Source organism: Thermothielavioides terrestris, chromosome 1 (assembly GCF_000226115.1).
Source record: "Thermothielavioides terrestris NRRL 8126 chromosome 1, complete sequence".
In the NCBI taxonomy this organism is placed as follows: Eukaryota; Fungi; Ascomycota; class Sordariomycetes; order Sordariales; family Chaetomiaceae; genus Thermothielavioides; species Thermothielavioides terrestris.
In genome coordinates this window covers 2,035,496-2,059,016 of record NC_016457.1, presented here as the reverse complement: position 1 = coordinate 2,059,016, position 23,521 = coordinate 2,035,496, and the positions used below count along the sequence as shown (strand labels likewise).

Below are 23,521 nucleotides of genomic sequence, written 5' to 3'. Positions count from 1 at the left end.
GAAAAAAAGAAAAAAAAAATAAAGAAAAAAAAGAACAAAGAAAAAAAAAGGGATAAAAAAAGAACGAAAAGAAAAAAGAACGAAAAAAGGAAAGAATAAAAGAGACAAAAGAAACGAAACGAGAAGAAAAGAGTAACCACAGTAGTCGCCAATACTCCTGCTTGGTCAAAGGAATAGCATTGTACGGCCGCCCAGTTCCTCCTGGCCCTGATGATCCTGCTTCCAACCTCTCCTTGAGAACGCAGTAGAAGCCCCACGAACAAAAACTTAACATCCTGTGAGAAAAGAAATCTGTGAGTGCTAGCATTACAAGCTATCGAGTCGTGGATTCATGGCAGGCTAGGGGTGGCACGCCCCTAATCTACCTAGGTTGGGCTGGACAACGTGTAGGCGCGAGTTGGTAAGGGGTTAGTATCACGACGGAAAACCTCTTCCCACGCTTTGCCTTATCTCAAAACTTCTCCGAGAACTCATCCTTTGCTGGATCGATTCTTGGGTATATAGTGTAGACTTGGAGAGATCTATTTTTCCCCACCAAATCAATCAAAGAAAGCCTCCCGATATACACCATGGCCAGAGTGAACGGCATGGGCTGCGGAGCTCCCGTTAACCGGATATCTCGCCCAGCTTTTCGTCCCTCTCTTTCCTCCGCGCCTTCCGGCTAGCACCACCCTGTTGTTTCTGGAGCAGTTCCCGTCGCTCCTGCTTTCTGGCCGCCTTGTCTATGGCGCCGATGACCTTTTGCTCCTTGCCCACAGGGTACTTGGCCGCAGCGGCGGCCTCGTCTTGCTCGGTCCATTCCATTGGAAGGACGGCAAAGACGAGGTAGGAAGTGTGGGACTTGATCTCGGGCTCGCCGCGCGTGATCAGCCGTCCTTCCATCCACGGGGCCGTTGCGGTCGATGTCTCCTCGGTTGAGGGGGCGTGCTCGCCATTCCTGGCTTCGTTGCCTTTGGCGGGGGCCCCGACTTCGTCGGCCAAGTCCATGTCCTCATCAGCATCTGCATCTCTTGGCTTCGCTGCTTGCTCGCGAGAGCGTGCCTCAATTTCGGCTAGCCTCGCTAGGGCTTCCTCAACGTCGCGGGGCGAGTTGTTGACGCCTCGATCAAAATTGAGGTTCAGGCCGACGCGATCGCGCGATGCGTGCAGCTTCCTGTTCGCAATCTCGACCATATCAATGTCGACCCAGCCTAACCGGCGCATAGCCGATACCGTTCGCGTGACTTGCTCGATGCAGGGGGAGAAGGTGCAGATGTATACGCTTTTTCTGGGATTCAGTGGTGACACCCATGACTGCTGTCCATTTCCGGCGGCGGCACCGTCGGTATCGGCCATGTCCTGCGGTCTCCGTCGTGACAAATGAGGGAGAGCCTCCCACGGAGCGGGCAGGTCGAGGAAGACGGCGTCGGCCTCTGGGCTCTTGCCGTCAACCAGAAAGCCGCCACTGTAAACGTCGCGGTGCGTCAGCTGCACCAACCCTTCCAGGCCATGATCTGAAAGTTCTTTCTTCATCTTCTGATAGCGCTGCTCATGGAACTCGAAGCTGAACACCTTGCCCTTGCGCTGCCCTTCGGCCGGATAGCCATTGTACACGGCTCGCACTGCTGCATGGGTGAAGCTCCCGCTGCCGGCGCCGGCCTCGATCAAAGTCGACCCGGGCCTCGCACGAATTCTGTGCAGGATGTAACTGTAGTCGGGGGTATAAACGACTTGAGTCCGGTGTGGCAGGCTGGTAGTCCAGAGCTCCGGAGTCGGGGGCAGGATGTGAACGAAGCCGCTCGAGTCGGCGACAGCTTGCTTGACGGCCGCGGCGCCGTCCCTGTCTGCGCCGGCGGCGCTTGGCTCTTCGTCCTTCTCGCTCACGGCCGTGGCCTCCCGGCAGGCCTGGTCGTCTGCCTCGCGCTTCCTCTTGCGACCTCGTGACCCGGTGTCTACCTTCGAGGCTCGAATCTGCGAGCCCCAGGGGACATCTAACATGGTCGAGTGGGGAAAAGAACCATAGCGAGTGTTCACAACCGCACCCTCGGCATAGCCATCGTGCTCTCCATTGGGGACTTGCAGGTACACGGGTAGGAGGTTGTCTCGCGAAAGCTGGACGATTGCGAGCGAATTGGCCTTCGTGCGCGGCCCCGGATCGAGAAACGGTGAAACGCAGGTTCTTGTTGTCGGCGCCATGGCTGGTGCTACAACAAGAGAACAAGAGACAACGGATCGCTGGTGCGCGCCGTTGTACGCGACTGAGCATGTAAATGGGAAGTCCTTTCCGAGTCGAGCAGAAGTTTTGGAATCCCCAGCTGGAATATCGGGGGTTACAGTGGGGTCACAGTGGGGTGCGGGAGCAGCCTTGCAGCAATGCCAAGCAAGCAATGGTGGGGCAGTCAAGCAGGTTCGCGGTACTAACCATAAATGTACGGAACATGTCCTGTACTGCACTACCACCTACACAGTAGATATCCGAATTTGGAAATCAGAGCTCCTTCGCGCGGCATGGCGAATGCAGCTTCGGCTCTGGCTGCGATCCGCGACGCCGATCTTCCACATCCTCACGGCCCGCTGCTCGAGGCCTTCGTCCACGAGTTTGTCGACAATGAGCGAGCCGCCAGCTACTTGTTGCAGCGATGCTCTGCTGATCCGGGTAGCGGAGGCCTGACTGCTTTCCTTACCGACTGGATCGAACTGATCTCGGCCTGTAAGCTCAGCTGTTGTTTTTATCGTCATGCGCTGGCTGAGCCAAGTTTTCAGTTTCCTCGAATGTTGTCGACCGGGTGCACGACAGACGAGTCATCATTGACATCACAGCCAGAGATGGCGCGAAGTGTGGTATTTCCGGTTTGCCGGGTTCTCTCCTGGATCCGCTCATTGTCGTCCGCATATTTTCGGGTATCAACAGGCAACTGAGCCCGGTAGGTTACGAGCTTCCATCCACTCAACCCTCATGCTAACAGTAATGGTGGACTGCCAGTCGCAGCACGAAATGCTGGCTGCCTTTCTGACCCCGTCCTTGCGAGACTGGGCCTTACATGCGGACACTGGGGATGGCTATCAGAACCTTTGGCTAGTCCGCAGATCCGCAGCAGAAGCGTTCTTACGGGGATATGTTCGGCTTAAATTCAGGGATGACCGGAAGGTAAGTTCACCCTCAAGCCCGTTGCGTCGTAGTGATGCCATTTTCGCTTACAAAAGATCAGTACATGGTTTGCATCAACAGGGCCTGCGGCCACCCACCGCCCGGGATCCTCGACGAGCTCCCCAATCTTCGGACCGCATCCTTCACTGACCACCCACCCTCTGGTATGGCTGTTCCGTCTCGGCAAGCCTTCCAAATCCTCGGGCATTTCTCAGAACCACTTCGCTGGACCTTCGTCGCCCAAGAAATCACCGAGAAAAGGGCCCGTCCGCCGGCCTCACCCAGGCTGACCCTCTCCATCCTCCGTCCTCTCATAGAGCTCTGGATTGCCTTCGTGGCATTCATTTGCTCTAGGGCACCAGCTGCGCTTCGGGTAGCTACGTATCTTCACCTTGCTCGGATAGGAAACTACCTCTACGGGCCGACCTGTGGTCTGGGCGTGCAGCGACTCCCGTTTGGCCTGTATCTGAAGAAGAGAAGTCTAGAAGACTACGGTACGCTGAAAAACGAGTACCGAGCGCTGGAGCTCGTGAGACGGCACACCGACGTACCCGTCCCTCGGCCGCTTGACCTGGTATCCGACGACAAGAGATCCTACCTCTTGACCTCCGCTGTACCCGGCTGCCACGTGGGGTTGCGTATCAACAACATGAGCGATGAGGAAGTCTCCTCGCTCGTTCGGGATTTGCGGCGTTGGCTGGAGCATATCCGCTCAATCCCCAAGAGGGTTGCGCCGGAGTACGAGATAAGCAATGCGGCCGGAGAGGGGTGCTACGATTTCAGGATTCTTGCTGGGGTGGACTGCCCAGACACTCGCGGAGTTATCTTCGGGCCCTACAAAAACGAAGACGACTTCAATAGCATCTTGCAATGCGGCGCCTTGCCCGATGTTGCCCATCGCGCCGGACATAAGATTGTCTTCACCCACGGGGACATCAACATGCACAACGTCATGGTCAAGGACGGAAAGCTCTCGGGCATCGTTGACTGGGAGTGCGCTGGATGGTATCCCGAGTATTGGGAATACACGAAGGCCCACTACGTCACGAAGCATCACTGGCATTGGCGGAAGATGGTTGACGAAGCGTTCAGAGAGCTGGGGGATTATCGAGATGAGCTGGCTACCGAGAAGAAGCTCTGGGAGTACTGCTTTTGAGTCCGGCTTATATATGTGGGCCGGATATCTTTTTCAGGCAGATAGGCGATCCTCTACATGCGTACTTTCTCCAGCGGAACGTAGGGGCCTTCTTGTTGGGTGCTTCCAAAACCAGCTTCTACGACATCCCCTGCTACCGAAAGGGTGCTCGATCTTCATTAAAAGACGACTTGTTGGTCTTGGTGGTGAAATCACCGGCTGCAGATAACGAAGCCTTCGACGGAAGTACAAACAATGGGTATCTCTGAACTTCTCCAGCAAGCAACCGCCATTCCCGTGATTCAAAACAATATCAATCCCTCACATCGACAAGACATCTTCATTCATCATCATCATCTCCCCATCCGGACCCGTCGTATTCGGAAGGACCCGCGTTCCCCCACCGGCCCGCGGCGCTCGCGTTTGCAGCAGGGGTGACCACAGGAGCAGCAGAAACAGCAGGTTTACTACTGTCATCATAAGTACGGCCGCCACTACCATTCTCCCCGGCCACGGGGTATCCACCGCCGCCCTCATGCCGCTCTCCAGTAGCTTGCTCTTGCCCCTGCCCCTGCCCCTGCCCTTGGACAGGCAAAGCGACAGGCACGGGTGTTCCGCCCTGCGGCTGCGTTTGCCCCTGCGCCTGCGCCGGCGCCGGCGGCTGCACCGGCGACTGCTCTTGCTGAGCCGTCTGGCCCTGGCCGGGACCTATCGAACTCGGCCTCTGCGCCGGGTGGTGCAGCAGCTGCGCCTGCTGCTGGATCGCCGGGCGTACCTGCGGCGGCGGCATGACGGGCTGGTTCGGGTTGTGGTTCGGCGCGCGGAACTGCGGCTGGCTCGGGTAATTCTGATTGTTCATCGTCATCATTGCCATGTGCGGCTGTACGGCAGCCAGGGCGAACTGATGCGGAGGGGCGGGCTGGTTGGGAGGAACAGACGGAGGAAAGACCGGAAACAGCTGTTGAGGGGGTGTCCCCGGTTGGGCTGCTGCACCGCTTTTGGTGGGCTTTTTCACGCTCTCGCTCCTCCACAGCCTGCCGAACCAGCTCTTTTCTTGCTTGACTGGTTGTTGCGGTGGTTGAGGAGCCTGAGTGAGGGGCGCACCCATGGGCATTTGGCCTGGCTGCAGCAGATGCGGTGGCACTGGTTGATGTTGTGCGACTTGCATGCCTGGCTGGGGAAACACGCTTGGGTGGTAAGCATACTGTTGCTGCAGGAACATTCCAGGATGGACACCCTGGGGCACCATTCCTGCGGGAATCGTAGGCGAAGCCAACATTACAGGGGGCTGGGGAGGTGCAGTTCCTGGTGCTCCGGGATGAGGTAGCGGGCCTAGCTGTGTGGTTGCCGGCGGTGAGAATGGTCGGCCCGTGGGTGCCACAGATGGCTGCCCATGAGCGGCGACATTCGATGGCAACTGGCCTCCTGAGTGTAGGGGAAGCTGGGTTTGCCCGATGGCTTGCATCGGTGATGGCATCGGAGGCTGGGTTCTCTTATGTTCCTGATCGGCTACAGAAACGGGAGATGAGGGAGCCTCCTCCTGAGTCGGGGCCGGCGCGGGCAACGGTGTGGACAGGCCTGGATTCGCATTGGGCATGGCTGATTGTGAGACCACGGGTGCTACTACGCCTTGAGGGGGTTGCTGGGATTGCTGGTTTGGCGCTGCCGCGGCCTCAATGTTATCGGCGTGAACTTGGGCCGCAGGACGTTGGCAGTCGCCAGATTCATGAGTGGGCAAGTAACCGTGCTCAGCTGCGCTTACGGCTCCAGGCGCAGAGAGCTGAGAAACACCGACTTGGTAAGACCCAAGCGAGTTATGATCGGTCTGGAAAGTGTGACCTGGACCTGTTGAGGGTGCCGCCAGCGAGGCATTTGGCAATGCAGAGGAAGAAGAAGGCATGGGAGCAGGTCCGAGTCCGACCACTGGAGCATGGATACCGGTCTTGTGCAGCAACGTCTGCTGACCTGTGAATGACCCCTGTTGCGCAGAACCAGCCATCGCAATCGCCGGCGGAGATACCGACGGAATGCGCTTCTGAATATTGTTTTGCTGAGTAGGCGGCGACGACGCACGTGAAAGAGGGCTAGGTGTCCGGGGACTTGGAGTGGGTGCTCGAGGACTGGCAACTGATCGTGGCGGTGTCATTTCCGGGTTTGCGCCGCGTCCACCGGTATGGCTATTGAACGGAACCTGACTTGCGACAGTTGCAGCCGGAGCAGGCGAGGCGTAGAGTACAGCTGAGGCACTTTGGACAGTACCGTCGGTGGGGAGCGGCATGTTCGGGTTTGCCGGAGGCTTGTGATGGACTTCGGAGACGACATGAGGCGGGATATGAACATTATCAGGACCAACCAGATCAGACTGAGCAGGAATAGACTGGCGAGTCTCTTGGTAACCCACGTCCGAGGCCGAAGGTGCCAGCGGCTGCTGGTCCGTCACGGTCACTAATACGTCGGCTGGTAACGGCGCTGGGGAGCTTCCGCTATCAGATACAGGTGCGGCCTCTGACGGGAGCGGCATTACAGGCGCGGCACCCACGGCCTCGACAGCGAAAGATGCTGGCTTAGCCGGCGATGGATGACCCGAGGGCTGCAGCTTCTCACTGGACGCGGCCAGACTGTTGAAGCTAGCTGTCCCCTCCACCTTGGCAGCCGCCGATGGAGGTGGACCTGAGCTGCCCGCTTGGTTGGGGTAGCTTGCCGCTCCAGCTTGCCCAGCAGGTCCTGCCGAGTTCGGTGCGGCCAGCATGGTCTCACGGTCGGGGTTTGCTTCAGCCCCCAAGCTGGCCGGTGCCGGCGCGGAAGCAGCGGTAGTATGGACCGGCGCTGCCGTGGCCCCCGAGAAGATCGCATCCGCTTTGGCTGTGACCTCGGGCCTAAAAGCGGAAAAGCCAGTTGGCACGCTGCTCGGGAGCGGAGGCGACTTGCGAGAGATGTTCAAGGGCGGCGGCAGGTCAGGGCTTGAGGGCGGAAGGGGGGCGGAATATTGCAGGGGCATCACGCTACCTGCCGCTCCCCCGGTTGCAACACAGCCGCCGCACTCAGCAGGCGGTGTTTGGTGAGAATGCAGATGCGTCAAGGGCGCGGGCACGCTCGCTGATGAAGGCGGCAAATGTGGGTAGCCACCCATGTACGGGAGCGAGGGAAGATGCGCTGGCAGAGTGTTCGTTCTAGAGGCCTGGGGTCTCGCCGCGACACTCGACGCTTGGGCAGATGTTGTCGTCCCCTGACCGAATCCGGCGTTGGATAGAAGCTGCACGGTGTCCTCGATGTCCCGCTGCAGGTCGTGGTAGGGCTTGTACGCCTGGTAGGCCCGAGCCGGGCTAGCTCCCTTGCTCTGCGGAGGGGACTGGGCCCGCATGACCGGACGCCCGCGGGCGGGCTGCAGGACTGACGGGAAATGGGTGAGACCGCCGCTGGCCTTGGTGGTGAGACCAGAGATGCTCTCATGGCGCGCTTCGGCGCCCGGAAGCGAGGACTGCCGACTACTGTCGGGGGAGTCCAAAGGCAGCTTCGGAGGAATGTGCGGCGGCAGGAGCGCAGCAGGGACGTCGGAAGGCGGAACGCGCGATAGGGCTGGCCCTGCCAGGGAGTGCCTCTTGTTATTGTCGTCGGCTGGGACCAGAGGGCGAATCTCGGCGATAGAGTGCCGGTTCGCAGCGGCAGCTCCGAAGGCACCCTGCCTGGCCGGGTTGTAAGGCTGGTACTTGCCTGAGGGTGGCGGCTCGGCGACGCCGCCGCCGGGCATGTGTGCCACGGTACTGGCGACTTGGGGTGTCGAATTCTGCCGAGCCGCTCCGTACGGCCGACTGAGCAACTCTCGGGTGGTTTGATGCGGTCTTTGCTGTTGTTGCTCCTGTTGGCTCCGTGTCGTTTGCGAGGACAGCGATTTCTGCTCCGCTGTATTGCGCGCCACCCTTCGCCCAGCAGGAATCTCGTCGGAGGGCAGTTCAGCCGGCTCCAGATGGAAGGCGTTCGCATAAGGGGCTGGCTCCGACGTGTCCACCATGAGCTCGTTGCCGGGTAACTCCACAGGAGCTGGGTTGATCTCCACATGGCACTGAGCGGTCAGCTCGCTGGGAAGCTCGGCCACAAAGCCGAGGGGGTCGTACGGCACCTCCCGGCTGTCGAGGAGGGGGATCTCCGGGGCTGGAGGATCCACAGGCGCCGCGACTACCGGTGCAGGGGCAGCATCGACGCTCTCAACAATGATTGCTCTGTCTATCTGAGGGGTGGCGGTTGCGGGGTGGCTGTTGGGTACTTGCGGAGTGGTTTCGGTGCTCGTCGAGGGCGATATCTGCGAGGGCACAGCAACGGCAGCGCCTTTGCTCGGGGACCCCGCAGCAGCTGGGCCGTCAGCCACATGCTGGGCGGCGGCGCTGGCACTGTCCTTTTTGTCGCCGCCGTCGTCCGCGTCGTTGGTTGCCTGGCCCCGCTCGTCCTCGTCCTCTTCCTGCAAAGGACTGATGTCGTTGTACGCGCCCGGCCCCATGTACATGAGGCCGTCGGGCTGGAGCCAAAAAGGCTCGCTGCCGTCATCCTGGTCCGAACTGACGTTGGAAACCGCCCGTTCGCGCTGTTTGGCGCGGGCTGGCTGTCCCCGCCAAGACCCGCCCAGAGTACTCCGTCGTTTGATCTGTTGCTGGCTGACAAGCCTCTCCTCGGGGGCCAGATCGAGCGGCGCCGCGTTGTCGTCAACAAACTCGGGAAACTCGTCGCCGGGCTTGGGGAAGGTGTACTGGATGAGGCCGGTCGGCTTGTAGCGGTAGAACCAGCGCGTGCCGTCGTAGTCCCATTCCCAGTTCTCCGGGAGCGCAGCCATCTTGAATCCGCCTCTGGTCGCGCTCGATGCGATGGGCTGGAGAATCGAGAATCGAGAATCGGCAAGCAAAGTCGGGCAGGAAGTCGAGTCTGCGCCCGACCTCGGGCTCTACATGTGCGGCTGAGGTTGCTGCCGCTGCGCTTCCCAACCGCCAAGACCTAAGCACTTTACCTCTTTGGGCTTTGGCAGCCCCGATGCAGGCCAACACAGTCCTCACAGTCCCGTTGAAAACATCATGAAAACGCGCGTTCTTGTGGCTTTTCAGCCTTCATCGCTATTTTGATGGGCCGCAGCAGGCTCCGACTGCCGGTTCTGCCGCCCGCCCCAACACCCGCCCCCTTGTCTCCGGGGCCCCGGTATTCCTGCTGCGGGCGCTCGCATCGTCTCGTCGGATGACAGGAACGCCAAGGCACAGAACACTGCCATGGTGTGACCCGCCAATCCCTCACAGCAGCGTCTGATCTTTTTGGGCCTTGCGTAGAAAGCAAAGGGGAAGAGAAAACGGGATGCAAAGGGACGGGAAAATAAAAGAGGGAGGGTTGGGGGAGAAGACGGTGAACGAGTATCCGGGACCGAGTATCCGGGACTCTCTGGACGGAATACAGAAATACGAGTATTTACACCGTTACATACGCAACTGAGAGAGTGACGGAGGCGCGAATCCGCGCGGAGATCGTCCTGGATTTTCGCGAAGCACGAAATACACTACACTAGTATACGCTAAAGTGGAGGCTTGGCGCCAAGCGCCATATGACGTCATGTGCGAGCAGTGGCCGCAAAGTGTTTTGTCTTGTCTCCGTATTTCCGAGTCTACATCAGGAGAAGGAACAACGAGGTCCCCTGGGGGAAAGCAGGGGAATAAACAACCGACGGCGTGCAGCCTTCGTCCTATGGAAGCATGGCCATCTGTTTCCGCTACAGCCTAGTGTGTGAATCAGTTAGTTCATGCTAGGACGCGTTGCTCAGTGGGTGTCAGTTAAATTTTCCGATTGAACAGAGACCGCCTGCCGGTGACCGAGCGGTCCGACGGTCCACGCAGGGTTGGGGTGGTCTCTCGATCGGCAATTGTGTGCTGAACACCAGCCGCCGTGGAACCCCTTCCGAGAACGCAGACTGGAACTCGCATGGAAACTGGCGCCCGACCCAATGCCGCTGAGTCCGGAAGAGGCCAGGGAGGCCGCAAACAGGCTACACGACATCGAACTTCTCCGCGCCGAGCGCGTCGTGTCGCACCAGGAGCACGATGCAGCCCGGTAGAGGCCGAGAAATGGGAGCCATGCTGAACGGGTCGAGGATGCCTTTAACACGACCGCCAGCCCTCCGGCCACGGTGGCCGTCACGCCCCTGGAGACGACCTGGCTCGCCAAGCTCCGGCGGAGGCTCACGTTCCCCCGCATCCTGCGCTACCTCGTCTACACCATCCCGCCAGGCCTCCTCATCCTGATACCCGTGTTCCTGGCCTCTGTGCCTATGGCTGCCAGGGGGACCCGGTTGGAGGCCCCGGCGGCGTTCAGCTCCTCTGGCTCGGAATCTGGCTCGAGGTCGTCTGGCTCACGCTCTGGGCCTCCCGCAGTGTCACCTCCATCATGCCCCCTGTTGTTACCTTCGCTGCCGACACGGTAGGGCTCTGTGAGACACAAAAAGGGGAAGGACGTTGGTCGCCAGCTCGAGTTCCCCACCGCTTTTTGTTCTGGCTGCTGGCGGTCTTTGTATCCTACCATCCCATCCTGGGCAGCCATCGCGTCCTCGGCGACCACAAAAGCACCGACAACAGCCGCTCTATCCAGTAGATCGACGTCGTATACAAGATCATCATTGCCTTCTGGTCGTCCTTGCTGTGCTGAACCAGGCGGAGAAGATGTTGATCCCATGGATCGTGACTGTGTGATCGATCCGCTAAGCAGTACTACACTTGGTTGCCTACTTTAGTGTAGTGGTACCATTTGCAAGCAATCATTCCCTTCGTCGTGTCGCATTATACCCGCTTCCGCCGCAGTAGTCTGTCACCTCCTCTTTCCAGCACAGTTTTGCCTTCCATCCGCTTCCAACTTCCACACTTGATTACACAGTTTACAGCCGTCCTGCTTAGTTGCCACCCACAACTCTCGTACACTTAACCTCCTGACCGTCAACCACCTCGCAACTTGTGAGCTTGCCCCCCTGAGCCTGCAATCTCACATCCAGCACCGCGGCCTCAGTCACACCCTTCTTCGACCCGTCCGCCAGCGCGACGCCCGCCCCGTCGAACGTGACGCTCGTGAAATTCGCGAACGCAACCGGCACATCCGGCCGTCCCTCCAGCGGAAAGTCCTCCACGACCCACGCCGCCTGCTGCCCGCACAACCCCGCCGGCGCCGTCACGACCTGCTTCACGCTCCGCACCGGCTTCGCACCACCACCACCACTAGCACTGCGGCCCACCACATCCGCGTGACTGACGTTCGCCCCAAAGTTCTCCGCCAGCACCACCGCCACCACCTGCTCACCATCCGCACCGCCGGTGCCCCCCGCGCTGAGCGTGAAGCGAACGACATCGCCCGCGGCGACCGCGAACCCGTCCTGCCCAAACCCCGTCCCGGACCCCTGCTGGCCCTGCTGGCCTGCCGCGGCGGCGGCGGTAGCAAACTGGTACCACGCAAACGGCGTCTGCTCGCCGCCGACCGTGCCGTCCCAGAAGATGTCGACGCCCGCGCGCAGGGCGGCGCCGCCGCCGCTGCAAGAGGAGGACGCAGCCGCCCCCGCGGCGTCGATGCCCACCCAGAAGGAGGCCGCGTACACGCCGACGGGATTGTTGGCGGTTGGGCCGGTGGCTGGGGGCTGGGCGTGGGGGATGCGGAAGGTGGTCTGCACCGAGGTGATTCGGGCGCTGCTTGTGTTGTTGTTGCTAGAGGAGGAGGAGGAGGGGAGGGTGAGGATGGCGCCGCCTTTGGTGGATTCGGTGTTGGTGGCGGAGAGGAGGTGGGCGTTGGAGGAGGAAGGCGCCGAGGAGGAGAAGGTGTGGAGCAGGCGGTATTGAGGTGCGTCTCGGGGATGTGTTGGATGGAGGGCGCGAGGGAGCGTCGCGGCAGAGGCCGCCGTGGTGGTGAGTAGGTGAGTGAGGAGCGTCGTTGGCTTCATGGTGAACTACGAGTGGAGGGTGTCCGTGTAAGCGATCGAAGGACTGCTGTCTCCCGGTTAGAGAGTGACAGGTGAACGAACGGCCCTCTTATTCTCGTGGCTAACTCGCAACTTTGATAACCAGCCAAGAATTCACACAAACGAAGGACAAAAATATACAGTCCCACGCCTTTCGTTGCTGATCCCAAGGGAAACAAGAGCCAAGCAACAGCAAACAGCGAGAAGCGCGCGCTCAGCCCCTTTTAAATCGCCGCACGCGGCAGGCAAGCAATGGCAACTCCGGCTGTGGCCCAATCGTCCCAACAGGGCCAAAGGGACTGTGGGCACGCAGCATCCAATCCGGAGAAGCTCGACTGAAGTTACCTCGCAGGTCGCACCGCAGCGCTCACATCGCTGCGATGATCACAGTCAGGGGTACGGAGGACAGACACGGACGCCAAGCGTAACGATTCCCTTGGCATCGCCACTTGTCTGCATTCCAGCTCCTTTCAGGAATAGTGTAGATCTACACGGCAAGCCCGTCTCGTTTCAAGTCCGATCGGCCAAACGGGATGCCAATAGGAAGGTCCGCTGAGCGCGCTAGTTGATGTGGCTGCGTGGTCCTCCAACGGAAAGTCGCAGGAAGACCTCCAGGGCGTCTGCACCAAGGCGGCATCCGTCTGCCAGGTACGAGGGCCAAGAAACGGGTGAATAATGACGTTAGTTACCGCCCAGCATGGCTATTGGTTTGGACATTTCCAACCAAAGTGTCTGGCAACTTCCAAGCTGCACCGCGCCGTCTGACGATGGACACGACTGCTTGGCAAACCATCCGCCAAACCAGTACGAGGTTGCACGGCATGGCCCAGAGCCGAGAGTCACCTCAGCTCGAAGCAAATCAGCCGATCTTGAGCTGCCCGCCACATCCACACGATATGCCACTTAGGCGAACAAAACAAGTCTCTATACCGCCAGCGTAAATACACACGAATCATCTGCTATGCGCATAGTTCACTCGCACAACATAATAACAGGCAAGCCACGCTCTACAGGGATGCGTAGGGAGGCAGATGCCCAAACCCCCACTCCCCGCTAGTTCAAGCAAAATCCACAGTCCAGTCCGCTCCAATCCGCGCGCCGACCTTCCTGACCACGGCAAACGCAGCGCGGCCCTGGGTCGCCGGCGTGAACTCGACGTGGGCCTCCCAGGTCTTGCCCTCGCTGTGGACCTTGACCGACTTCTTGCCCGCCCACGCGGCCGGCGCGCCGACGACCACAATCTTGTCGACGCCGACGGCGCGCATCTTCTTCATCCACTCGCCTTCTCCGCCCTCCTGCGCCGCCGCCGCTGCGGCGCCGGACTCGCGGCCCTCGGCATCAGCCGAGGTGAGGGTCTTGGCCGCGCCGTCGAAGACAAACCGGCGGTGGATGTACTGGCCGCGCTGGAAGTCGTACGAGTCGCCGTCGTCGACATACAGGTCGCCCTCGGCGCGCTTGCCGTCCTTGGGGACGGTGACGATAATCGTGTAGTTATCCCACCTCATGAGCGCGCTGGACCGGCGCGGAATGTCGCGGCGGGCGAAGACGTGGCCCCCGCGCATCAGCAGCGGGATTTTGTGCAAAGGCGCGCTCAGCGTGACGTGCTTGCCCTTGGCGGTGGGGATGACGTCGTACGTGAAGTAGTCGTAGTAGACCTCGGCGTCGGGGATCCAGATGTCGGCCGTGTCCTTGTCCTTCTCGGTGACCGGCTTCGCGAGCAGGCCCGTGTTGCCGATGAAGAACTGGTCGTCGATGGCGAAGCCCGCCTCTTCGGACGGGTGCGTGTAGAACATGGGCTTGATGATGGGCGTGCCGTCCAGGTGGGCATGCCGGAAGGCCGTGTACCACGACGGGAGCAGGCTGTAACGCAGGCGAAGCGCCGCGGTGATGATGGTGTTGTACGGCTCGCCCGTCAGGTATGGTTCGCGTCGCCGGGCGTCAATGTGCGCGTGGCCGCGGAAGAAGGGGTAGAAGGCGCCGGCTTGGTACCAGCGAGTCAGGAGCTCCTTCTCCGGGTTGCCGAAAAAACCACCCACATCAGCACCTGAGAACGGGAAGCCCGAGATGCCTTGGCTGAGGATCATGGGGATCGACGCCTGGAGGTGGTCCCACGCCGCCTGGTTGTCGCCAGTCCACATGGCGCCCACGCGCTGCGAGCCGGCAAAGAAGGCGCGCGTCAGCACGAATGGGCGGCGCAGCTCGCCCGGCTTGCGGGACTTGAGGGCGTGGTAGGTGGCGTTTTGGAATGTCATGCCGTTCAGGTTATGCACGTCGCGGTGCTCCCAGTTTCCGAAATGGAGGTTGTCCTTGGGCATGGTGGTCTCGGGCCCGTTGAACACGGACGGCTCATTCATGTCGTTCCAGATCCACGTGTTTTCCATGGTGCCCTTGAACGAGTCGTACTTGAAGAGCGAGGCCCACCACTCGCGCGCCGCAGGGTTGAAGGCATCAATCCAGTGCGACGAGCCCGGCCAGCACCAGCCCTCGAAAATGCTGCCCTCCTTGTTCTTGACAGCGAGATCCTTGGACTTGAGCTCCGCCACCACGGGATAGTCGCCGACGTTCTTGATGTGCGGGTCGATGATGGTGACCAGTTTCCGGCCGTGGCTGTCCAAATGCTTGCCCATGCCGATCGGGTCCGTGAAGCTGTGTTTGTCCCACGTGAAGTACTTCTTCTCGTCCGTGTACTCGATATCGAGCCAGATGACGTCGTAGGGCATCTTGAACTTGTCCATCTTGCGGTCCACATCCTTGACGTCCTCCTCCGAGATGTAGTTCCACCGGCACTGGTGGTAGCCCAGTGAGAACTCTTGCGGCATCGCCGTGGTGCCTGTGAGCTCTCCGTAATTCGCCGTGAGATCCTTGGGTGTCGGGCCTAGGAAGACGAAGACGTCCAGCAAGCCGCTCTCGGAGATCCAGTGCGTACGAGTGCTCGTCTTGGACTTGGCTCCCAGAGCGAGAGGGTTCGTCGAGTCCTTGCTCTTGGTAATGTCGATCCAGGTCTCGGCGGCATTCAGCCAGAAGACGCCGACGCTGGAATCCTTGCGATGGGCCTGCATGAAGGGGATAGCGCCGTAGAGCGTCATGGGGCTGTCCAGGATGTACTCGAAGACGTCGGCATTGTACAGCCTGTAGGGCTCCTGGTAGTTGCCCTCGCCACCACGGGTCTGCTTGAGCGAGAGCGGGCCAGCGTGAGACGGGATGCCGTACACGTGCTCGTAGCCGACGAACGAGATATCGAGCGCAACGCTCTCGGGTCCGCGGGGTTTAGTGTCGGTGTTGCCGCCGAAGGACTCGTCCCACCAAGTGCTCTCGTCCTCGCCCTGGGGCTCCGCCTTCGTTTCCTCGGCCTTGGTCTCCTCGGTTGCCGTCTCGCCCTCCTTCTTCTCAGGCTCGGCCTTCTCGATCTTTGGGCGCCAGTGCTCAATGTTCAACAGGCCCTGGTCGTTGAACTTGATCTGGCTGTGGCCGTCCCTCTTGAAGTCTATGGCGAAGGGAGAGAACTTGATGGTGGCCTCAAACTTCGCAGCCGGGCCGTACTTGACGGTGAGCTGTGTCTTGTCCTCGTAGTCGACCTTGGCCGCCTTGTCAAGCGCCGTCCCGCCAACAATGACCCATTTCTCGGCCTCGTTATAACGCTCTTTCCTCGCTTTACTATTGTGGCGCAGCTCAATCTCTCCCTTCTGGCGCTTCTCCTCGTCGACAGTGACACGTGCCGTCCCCGACTCGAGGAAGGAGACGGTGATCGGCAGGCGCACAGTTTCGCCGCTGTCGTTGATAGTCTTGAGAATTACGGCCTGGTACTGCCCATCCTTGAACGAGCCTGACTCGGGGGCGATGTTGTAGGGCGATTGCCACGAGCTGGAGGCGAGGGCATGGTCGGCGAAGGCACGATTTCGGGCACAGAAGCCCGATTGATGGCATTTTTTGAAATCATGCTCCTTGACAGCGACTAGACTTGTCAATTGCGTGGTTAAATGACAGAGCGCGCACTAGGTTGTTCCAATTCGTACCTGCAGGCACAAATGCAGCTGAGAGGGCAGACAGCAGGCCCAGGTAGGCCGTCCATCTCGAGCCTAGCGGCGCTGGGGCAAGCATGTCGACCTTCCACCGAGGTTGCTCCCGGCGCACTTGATTGTGACGCAACCGAGGCGGTCAAATGCAGAAAAAAGAATCGAAGATGGGAGGAAGTGCAGCTTATGTCGCCGCCGTGTTCATCGGGAGACCTCCAGGGCTACAGACGTGCTCTATGAGTGTTTCACAGCGCAGCTGACAGTTGCTGGGTGCATTGTTTCAACTCTCTTGAGGGGCGCCGAGGGCCTTGGAAGCTGCCACCTAGACCGGATTGGCCATGCGCCAAGGTACGGATAAGTTAACTTACAGGGGCCCGTTAAGAAACAAACCAAACGTCAACTGCAACCCTTGCAGGTCCTTGGGTCCCTGACTAGGCAGTCGCGATACATACATATATACCATATATGCATATATATTTACTCTCCAGTATCTATTCGTCGCTTAGTTACCTGGTTAATTGCATGCACGCTATTGGCAGTTCAGCTATCATCTTTCCCTCATCATCACAATGCTGTACACAGGTAAGGTAACAGTAGACCCTGCCCCGGTGGTTGCTGCTGCGGTGTAAGCGCGGGCAGCCTGACATTGGCGAGTCCCAATATCATGCACCCCAGAGCGACTGCAATCTGTTTGTGAATGCTGTTGTCCAGGGCGAATATCCACTTCTTCCAGCTTCCAACGGCGGCTCGATCAGGCGCACACCCCTCGTTGGTGCCGATCTAAGTCACAACCCCACCCGACTGTTTTGTTGCGTAGGGACTGTGTTGGTGTCCATATCAACGAAGGTTAACTCTTGGACACCGGGAGATTTCGGGGCCGAGCGCTGCGAAAAGATGGAGGAAACAGTGCCGCAGCAGATTGAGAGGCCTGGAACGCCAGGCGGGCGGAAGCATGGTCGGCAACGGACTCGAGCTGCAGCCTCGAACTTCCCGTTCAACCTGGAGATGTATGGATACCTAACCCTGGGGCTGGTGCTCTGCGCATTCATCTATTTTCTCGGCGACCCCACCCAGCAGCTCCTCTCAGGCCCGACCTCGACCGCCTTTCCACTACAAATTCCTCATCCTCCCCTCTCCCCACAACTCGTCGCCCAAGACCATCACGTTCCTGAATCAGCTGCCAAAGCTCCAAAACCCGTCACCATGTCGACCACCGAGCGGACGTGAGTTTCCCTCCCCCCTTCAGCACGCTCCCGCGCTCGTTTTTGAGCTCCTTGCCCCTCCATTACCCCGCCATGCTGCTGGCCCCGCGAGAAGTTTACCCCGCCATCCTGTGCTTTTGGGCCCAGCCGTGGACTGACAGTCGAGACAGCTTCATTGCCGTCAAGCCCGATGGCGTCCAGGTGCGCTCTCCCCTGTTCTCGATCCGTCGCAGGTCGCCGCATATACTGACTTCGCGAGCAGCGTGGACTTGTCGGCAACATCATTGGCCGCTTCGAGGCCCGTGGGTAAGGGCAGACAGAGTTGGGCGCCAGAGCAGCCCGCCCACCCCTCATCCGAAGCTCACCTCGGACTCCTGTCCGCCCGGCGCTAACAACAACATCGCAACACAGCTTCAAGCTCGTCGCCCTGAAGCTCGTCACCCCGGGCAAGGAGCACCTCGAGAAGCACTGTGCGCTACCTCATCCCTCTTCCTCCTACCGCCATTGACGACGCCTGCTAAAATCCAACCCAGACTCCGACCTGTCCGACAAGCCCTTCTTCAAGGGCCTCGTTGAGTGTACGTTGAGCCCAGACTGCTCTGTGCGAGCTCTCGCTGACCTCTTTTCCACAGACATGAACAGCGGCCCCATCGTTGCCATGGTTTGGGAGGGCTATGATGCCGTCAAGACTGGCCGCGGTATGCTCCCGCTCCTTCGTCCCGCCCCTTCGCTTTTTTCCAGCCCCTCCCTTCCAGCTTCTTTTCTTCCTTCGGTCAACACACGGAGACCAAGCTAACATAATCTGCTCTCAGCTATGCTCGGCGCCACGAACCCCCTTGCGTCCGCTCCGGGCACCATCCGCGGTGGTATGTGCAGCTGACGGGACCTCGCATCACGGCCATTTCTTGCCCTGGCTTCTCGCGGATAGCTAACCTTGGTTGTTAGACTTCGCGCTCGCCGTTGGTCGCAACGTTTGCCACGGCTCGGACAGCGTCGAGAGCGCCAAGAAGGAAATTGCTCTGTGGTTCAAGGAGGAGGAGCTCATCAACTGGGACATCGCCACGAAGGCCTGGATCTACGAGTAGATCAGGCTCGTCGGTCAAAAAAACGGTGTGGGGAAGCATGATTGGGAGCTAGACTTCCTTTATAGACCGTTCCTGCCCCTCTTGCATTTTCTTGTCGCAGCTCCTGTGAACCATCCAGATGTGCTGTACATGGGCCCCCGTCCTCCTTCTTTCTCTGCCAACACAGACCACAAGATGGAAGGGACGATCTTGACAACGTAGCGTCATGTCCCCTTCGTTGGTAACGAAGACCCTGATTCGCATCTGCTACCACCAACCACATTCTGTTATATCACATTCACACAAGCTAAATACGCTGCGCAGCGACCGACCGAGCCATTTCGCAGATTCTATGCCTCAGTCTCGACCTACCACCAGTCATAGCCACCAAGCAAGCAGACACCATGGGCGAGAGCGAAACTGCAGAGGCCACAGCGCCATCCGCAGTGCGCGAAATTCAGATCCGACAAGACCTCGCCATCAACAAGTTCGGCTGGGCGATACGAATACCCGCCGGGATCGACACGAGCACCGCCATCACGCTAGTTACCCGCGTGCCGACTAAAGTGAAATCATGGCGACACGAGGCTGAGAAGCTGAAGGAAGAAGGTCTGGCGCCTTGGAGGACCTCACTTTCCCTGACTCCCGAGGAGCGCGGCGAGAACATGAGCGGCGTCCTGGCGTCCCGGTGTCTTCTTGTCGGCTTCGCTCTGCCCGAGCTGGACAAGCTGTACAAGAGCACCTCGGCTCCAGCCCTCCAAGCGTTGGCGGGTACTCGCCCTGACCATGAGCCCGCCGATATCATTCCTCAGTCGGAGACCATGACGCCCGTCATGGTGGTTGCCCCGCTGCCGAACCTGAAGGAAACTGCTACCGGTATGTGTCATGTGCGTTGATCAAATTCATCACAGTCGGTTTGGGAGTTGTTGGGTGTTGGAAGATTCCGTTCTCCATCCTCCAGTGCCCCCAGTAACGACATAGCTGATACCCCGGGCCAGAGCAATCCTACGTCTGCTTGAGCATTCTCTTGACCTCAAGATTCAACCCCGACGGCCTTGCACAGCCGATGAGGATCGCCCACAACGAGTGCTTCTACCTGCCCGTCATTCGAGCGGCCGACAGCCTGAATGTGCTGCCCGTCACCTCTGTCAAACACCGGATCACGGCTTGGCACGATCAGGTACGCAAGCTCTGTCTGGAGCAAGTTGGTCGAAATGAGTGAGAGTAAAGATTGGCTGGGCTCTTCATCATCGTGGACGTGTTAGGACTAGGGGTGCAAAAATCAAGTACATAAAAGTAGATTTACACTTCGGCTCACTTCCGCGTTGCGGACACGCCACGCTCCCTACTTTCTTTTCTCTTCTAAGGATCGACAGTGGATAGCTATTCCTAGGCTCCGGAGGAAGGCCTGGGTCTACTTTACCGCCTAGGCACCTTTTTCCTCTAGGATAACGCTATAATCTATACTACGGCCAAGACAAAGGAGTGGTTGGAACGACATAGAATCTGGGGGTCCAAGAGCACCCTCCTTATAGCCCAATCTCAACCGGATCGAACATGTGTGGAAGAAAATGAAGTAGATCTTGCGTAGGGACTTCCCTAGCCTGCATCTTTCTTAAGGATACCGAGGCCAACCGGGCCCGGGTGGCCGATGCTTCGGGGCCCACGTGGGAGAGGGTGTCCCAGGATTTGATCGACCGGCTAATCGATTCAATGCCTAGGCACCTGAAGGCCGTGCACAAGGCCAACGGCTAGCATTCCAGTTATTGAAGCCCTGTTTAAGAGTTTCCTTTTAAGCTAGAAATGGCCCAGTTTGGCCCAGTACTGGGTGAGCAACTGAGTGTTGCAGTGTGGTGGTGGCCAAGGTGGTGTGGTGCCAAGATGGAAGTGTAAATCTAGGTTATACTCTGTGACCAGCGCTTCATTGTTGCCTATGCTAGAGAGCGGGTGGTTATTTTGAATTATTTTGAATTCAAAGAACCTAGCTTCTTGGGTGTCAAACACGAGTGTGACCTGTGCGAGGAACCTGCCGTCTAACTTCTCAAACATTCCTACTCCCGATCTTTTGAAACCGTCCAGGGACCCAACCTCGACGAAAACAAAGCATTCCACTGACATAGCGATGTCTCCAACCTTTCTGAACACTTAATCCCCTGTCTCGCTCTTGCTCATCTCGAGGATTTGGTTGAGCTCCCCGATCAGGTGCTTGATGATGAGGCAGAGCCAGACCGCCGACAAAACCGGGTAGAAGTCTTCCTCGCAGTCCAAGACGGCTCTTATGCCGTCAACAATGTAGCGGGCGCCACTCCCCAGCGGCTCCAGTTGCCGCATGCTGTCCCAGAGCTCGTTGTACAGGCCTTCGGTAGTGGCGGGGACACGAGTCTCCGGGGGATCTCTCAACGCCGGCTCGATCAAGGCGGTGAGGTGAGAGATGACAGACGAGATGAGGCGGCGGTCTGGGTGGCTGGGAATCCTGTCGGCGGGGATCAGGGAGAATTCCTGTGTTGGGGAGGTTGAAGGCATCGTGGATGTCTTGTGGAAGTTTCAAGCGACGACGGTGAGAGCGACGACGGTGAGAGCGACGACGGTGAGAGCGACGATGGTGGGAGCCGCGAGGGCAAGAGCAATGATGGTGGGAGCCGCGAGGTGAGAGCCGCGAGGGTGAGAGCCACGATGGTGAGAGCCACGAGGTGTGGAACGTCGTGGGTGGAAATGCTGTGTGATGTTCCAACAAGAGCGAAGACCTCGAGGATTCACAGGGGAGGTGCTTATATATGTGACAGGAGCGTCGCCAGGCTGGCTTGCCACATGGCAGTCCCTCATGTTGTCAGAGTGCGGTGTGCATGCGATATGCACCGTGAGTTGCGAATACTGACCACATGTGTGTTTCACATGCCGTTCGAGCACATATGAAATGATTAGCCATTGGCCTGGGGCTCCATACTGACGTTGGCCAAGTTGAAGAAGTCATATGCCTGACAAGACATTTCCTAGGAGAAGAGAAAAAAAGGAGAGCCATACTGAGGTGAGATGTGCGTAGACGTCTCCAACTTCTTCTTGCCCCGGCTCTTTTCTGGTTGCAGGAAAATAGAACTGACGTTGGTTTACATATAACATTTGCCTGACGTCCGAGTCCTCTTGTAGTCTTTATGAAATTCAGCTTCAACTTATCGATGAGTAGGAGCCGGTGATGCTATGCTTCTGCGGGAAAAGCATTTCAAGCTACAGTAATGTAACTCTCACAGTTCCTGATGACAGTTTTGAATTATATATAAAAAAAAAAAAGAAATAAGTGAAGAAGAAAAGAATACAAGCGTGTGAGGATGCAATGGACTTAAGCAGGGAACATGCTCCGCGGTATGCGTGTGATTGACCTGCAGGGTGTTCGTACAGTTCTGACTTCATGTCCGTTTAGTGAAATCAAAGTTCATCTTACGTTGAATTCCTCCGCTTGACGAAGGTCTGATGATTTAAGTAATAAAGCCACCTTCGTGTTAGATGGGACTTTGTTAAGTGCCGAGTTTGCTTCCAAGCACCCGAGATTCATCAACACGATCCAGGCACTTCGGCCGCATCAAATAAGGTGATTATTTAGAGCTACAAAGCAAAGCAAATAGCGAGGATCGATCGATGCAACTCCATTTGTGTTGATGAAGAACAACGAGTTTCCATGCCATGCTTCCAGATCCCTGCTTTCTCCTGCCTCGTAGACCAGAGACAGCGGCCAAGGGCTGGAAGAACCCGATGGATAGCTCAGCCAAGATCCTGTTAAGGTCTTATAATCAGAGGCTTGACCTAGATTCGGGTGGATTGTAGATAGCTATATGCAATGCTCGGGGCTCGGACTTTACAGCAAGCACCACCTCATGAAGCCGGTCCGTTCGTGGTAGCACCGCCATGGTAATCTTCCCCTCCTGTTACACAAGCAAGCATGCACCTGGACTTCTGACACTAGGCGAACATGGCTTCCCTCCAGGACCAGCAAAGTGCAAAGGCGACTCCAGGACCAAAGGAAACCAGAACAATCGGCAAGACAGCAATGGGCCAGAAGCCGCTAAGCCCGACCAACCCGGCCGAGTACATATCCAGCAAGAGGTAGGCCAGCCACAAGAAGGATGCTGTAAAGGACGAAACTTGGTCGAACTGAAAGGCCCTCCGTATGTGCATGAAATCGTCAGTCTGCCTCGCGCGGGTCGGCAGGAAGATATCCGCAAGCGGGTAAGGAGAGAACAGCAAAGTCGAGAGCCAGACGACAGCCGAGATGATGCAGAGAACTTGGAGGAGCAGGGCCGGCGAGGCGAGGCGGCTGTTGCGGAACCAGCTGCCGATCGCGCGGGCGCTGAGGAAGTTGGCGACCCCGATCCAGAGAGGGGACATTTGCCATGCCCACACCCAGTAGTGCCGCGTGATCGGATCCGGAGAGAAGTAGGCGCCGAAGATCTCGAGGGTATGGAGACTCAAGATCAGAGGCAGCAGAAGAGCGAACTTGGAGGGGTCTAGTTGCCGGTTTGGACGATGCGCAAGGTCTCTCGCCCGGGGCCCCAAGACAAAGCACAGAAAGTAAAAGATGGGCCCCACGGTCCCGATCCCAATGAACTGCGCTGCGAAGGTCGCGGTGGTTGCACTGATGTGTTCAAGAGTAATTAGTCTCAGCGTTGTTTCTCTTTATTTTTACTTTCATTTTTTTATTTTTATTTTTTCCCCCCGCTCTTCCTTCAGTTTGTCCCGGATGCATTGAATGGCTTACAGGCACGCCAGCGTCCAGCGGCTGGCCGGGCGGCACGACTCCAGGATCCAGACAGCATAGACAGGCCCCAGGTCGGTGAGGAAAGAGAGGTTTTGCCACCAGCCCAGGCTATCGATTCCCAAGGACGGGATGGCGAAGACAACAGTCACTCCGCGCCACATGTCGTCAAGGATGCGGAGGGGGTAAAATTGCGGGAAGATGGTGATTGAGCCGCCGTCCCAGCTGATCTTGTTATCCGACCCAAGCACCCTCAGGGGATACTGCCGCATCTTGTCG

The 23,521-nt window shown here is 58.4% G+C and overlaps 9 protein-coding genes across 9 annotated transcripts; 4 read left to right on the top strand and 5 right to left on the bottom strand.

Moving 5' to 3' along the window:
- Window positions 1–456: 456 nt before the first annotated feature.
- Window positions 457–2,263, bottom strand: THITE_2107227 (uncharacterized protein). The gene has a single exon (XM_003649017.1). The coding sequence runs from the start codon at window positions 2,173–2,175 to the stop codon at window positions 607–609; it is 1,569 nt and encodes a 522-aa protein (XP_003649065.1). The 5' UTR covers window positions 2,176–2,263; the 3' UTR covers window positions 457–606.
- Window positions 2,264–3,137: 874 nt separating this feature from the next.
- On the top strand, window positions 3,138–4,442 carry THITE_2107226 (uncharacterized protein). Its single transcript, XM_003649016.1, has one exon. The coding sequence runs from the start codon at window positions 3,162–3,164 to the stop codon at window positions 4,281–4,283; it is 1,122 nt and encodes a 373-aa protein (XP_003649064.1). The 5' UTR covers window positions 3,138–3,161; the 3' UTR covers window positions 4,284–4,442.
- A 334-nt stretch (window positions 4,443–4,776) lies between these two features.
- Window positions 4,777–9,084, bottom strand: THITE_112492 (uncharacterized protein; the record flags this gene model as incomplete). The annotated part of the gene is made up of 1 exon (XM_003649015.1): window positions 4,777–9,084. A coding segment is annotated over one exon (4,308 nt), but the record flags the coding sequence as incomplete, so codon positions are not given.
- A 1,146-nt stretch (window positions 9,085–10,230) lies between these two features.
- THITE_2084231 (uncharacterized protein) lies at window positions 10,231–10,874 on the top strand (the record flags this gene model as incomplete). Its single annotated transcript, XM_003649014.1, has 3 exons — window positions 10,231–10,337; window positions 10,401–10,592; window positions 10,658–10,874. 3 exons carry the CDS (start codon window positions 10,231–10,233, stop codon window positions 10,872–10,874), a joined length of 516 nt encoding a protein of 171 aa, XP_003649062.1.
- Window positions 10,875–11,062: 188 nt separating this feature from the next.
- Window positions 11,063–12,600, bottom strand: THITE_2107221 (uncharacterized protein). The gene is made up of 2 exons (XM_003649013.1): window positions 12,307–12,600; window positions 11,063–12,247 (listed from the first exon to the last, which is right to left on the bottom strand). Exon 2 carries the CDS (start codon window positions 12,199–12,201, stop codon window positions 11,170–11,172), a length of 1,032 nt encoding a protein of 343 aa, XP_003649061.1. The 5' UTR covers window positions 12,202–12,247; window positions 12,307–12,600; the 3' UTR covers window positions 11,063–11,169.
- Window positions 12,601–13,201: 601 nt separating this feature from the next.
- On the bottom strand, window positions 13,202–16,596 carry THITE_2107217 (glycoside hydrolase family 31 protein). The gene is made up of 2 exons (XM_003649012.1): window positions 16,233–16,596; window positions 13,202–16,171 (listed from the first exon to the last, which is right to left on the bottom strand). Exons 1-2 carry the CDS (start codon window positions 16,315–16,317, stop codon window positions 13,278–13,280), a joined length of 2,979 nt encoding a protein of 992 aa, XP_003649060.1. The 5' UTR covers window positions 16,318–16,596; the 3' UTR covers window positions 13,202–13,277.
- Window positions 16,597–17,346: 750 nt separating this feature from the next.
- Window positions 17,347–18,604, top strand: THITE_126586 (uncharacterized protein). The gene is made up of 8 exons (XM_003649011.1): window positions 17,347–17,455; window positions 17,605–17,635; window positions 17,697–17,740; window positions 17,846–17,904; window positions 17,968–18,012; window positions 18,067–18,132; window positions 18,247–18,300; window positions 18,380–18,604. The coding sequence occupies exons 1-8, from the start codon at window positions 17,436–17,438 to the stop codon at window positions 18,517–18,519; spliced, it is 459 nt and encodes a 152-aa protein (XP_003649059.1). The 5' UTR covers window positions 17,347–17,435; the 3' UTR covers window positions 18,520–18,604.
- Window positions 18,605–18,697: 93 nt separating this feature from the next.
- On the top strand, window positions 18,698–19,479 carry THITE_2107205 (uncharacterized protein). Its single transcript, XM_003649010.1, has one exon. The coding sequence runs from the start codon at window positions 18,903–18,905 to the stop codon at window positions 19,392–19,394; it is 492 nt and encodes a 163-aa protein (XP_003649058.1). The 5' UTR covers window positions 18,698–18,902; the 3' UTR covers window positions 19,395–19,479.
- A 2,970-nt stretch (window positions 19,480–22,449) lies between these two features.
- Window positions 22,450–23,514, bottom strand: THITE_2038437 (uncharacterized protein; the record flags this gene model as incomplete). The annotated part of the gene is made up of 2 exons (XM_003649009.1): window positions 22,450–23,122; window positions 23,246–23,514. The coding sequence occupies 2 exons, from the start codon at window positions 23,512–23,514 to the stop codon at window positions 22,450–22,452; spliced, it is 942 nt and encodes a 313-aa protein (XP_003649057.1).
- Window positions 23,515–23,521: the final 7 nt, after the last annotated feature.

Excerpts from the sequence above, each read along its gene's own strand:
- THITE_2107227 (XM_003649017.1), bottom strand. The coding sequence starts at position 2,175 with ATGGCGCCGACAACAAGAACCTGCGTTTCACCGTTTCTCGATCCGGGG.
- THITE_2107226 (XM_003649016.1), top strand. The coding sequence starts at position 3,162 with ATGCCATTTTCGCTTACAAAAGATCAGTACATGGTTTGCATCAACAGG.
- THITE_2107221 (XM_003649013.1), bottom strand. The coding sequence starts at position 12,201 with ATGAAGCCAACGACGCTCCTCACTCACCTACTCACCACCACGGCGGCC.
- THITE_2107217 (XM_003649012.1), bottom strand. The coding sequence starts at position 16,317 with ATGCTTGCCCCAGCGCCGCTAGGCTCGAGATGGACGGCCTACCTGGGC. Across the intron at positions 16,172-16,232 it reads AGCTGCATTTGTGCCTGCAG|TCGCTGTCAAGGAGCATGAT; the intron begins GTACGAATTGGA and ends TGACAAGTCTAG.
- THITE_126586 (XM_003649011.1), top strand. The coding sequence starts at position 17,436 with ATGTCGACCACCGAGCGGAC. Across the intron at positions 17,636-17,696 it reads TCAAGCCCGATGGCGTCCAG|CGTGGACTTGTCGGCAACAT; the intron begins GTGCGCTCTCCC and ends CTTCGCGAGCAG. Across the intron at positions 18,013-18,066 it reads CTTCAAGGGCCTCGTTGAGT|ACATGAACAGCGGCCCCATC; the intron begins GTACGTTGAGCC and ends TCTTTTCCACAG.
- THITE_2107205 (XM_003649010.1), top strand. The coding sequence starts at position 18,903 with ATGGGCGAGAGCGAAACTGCAGAGGCCACAGCGCCATCCGCAGTGCGC.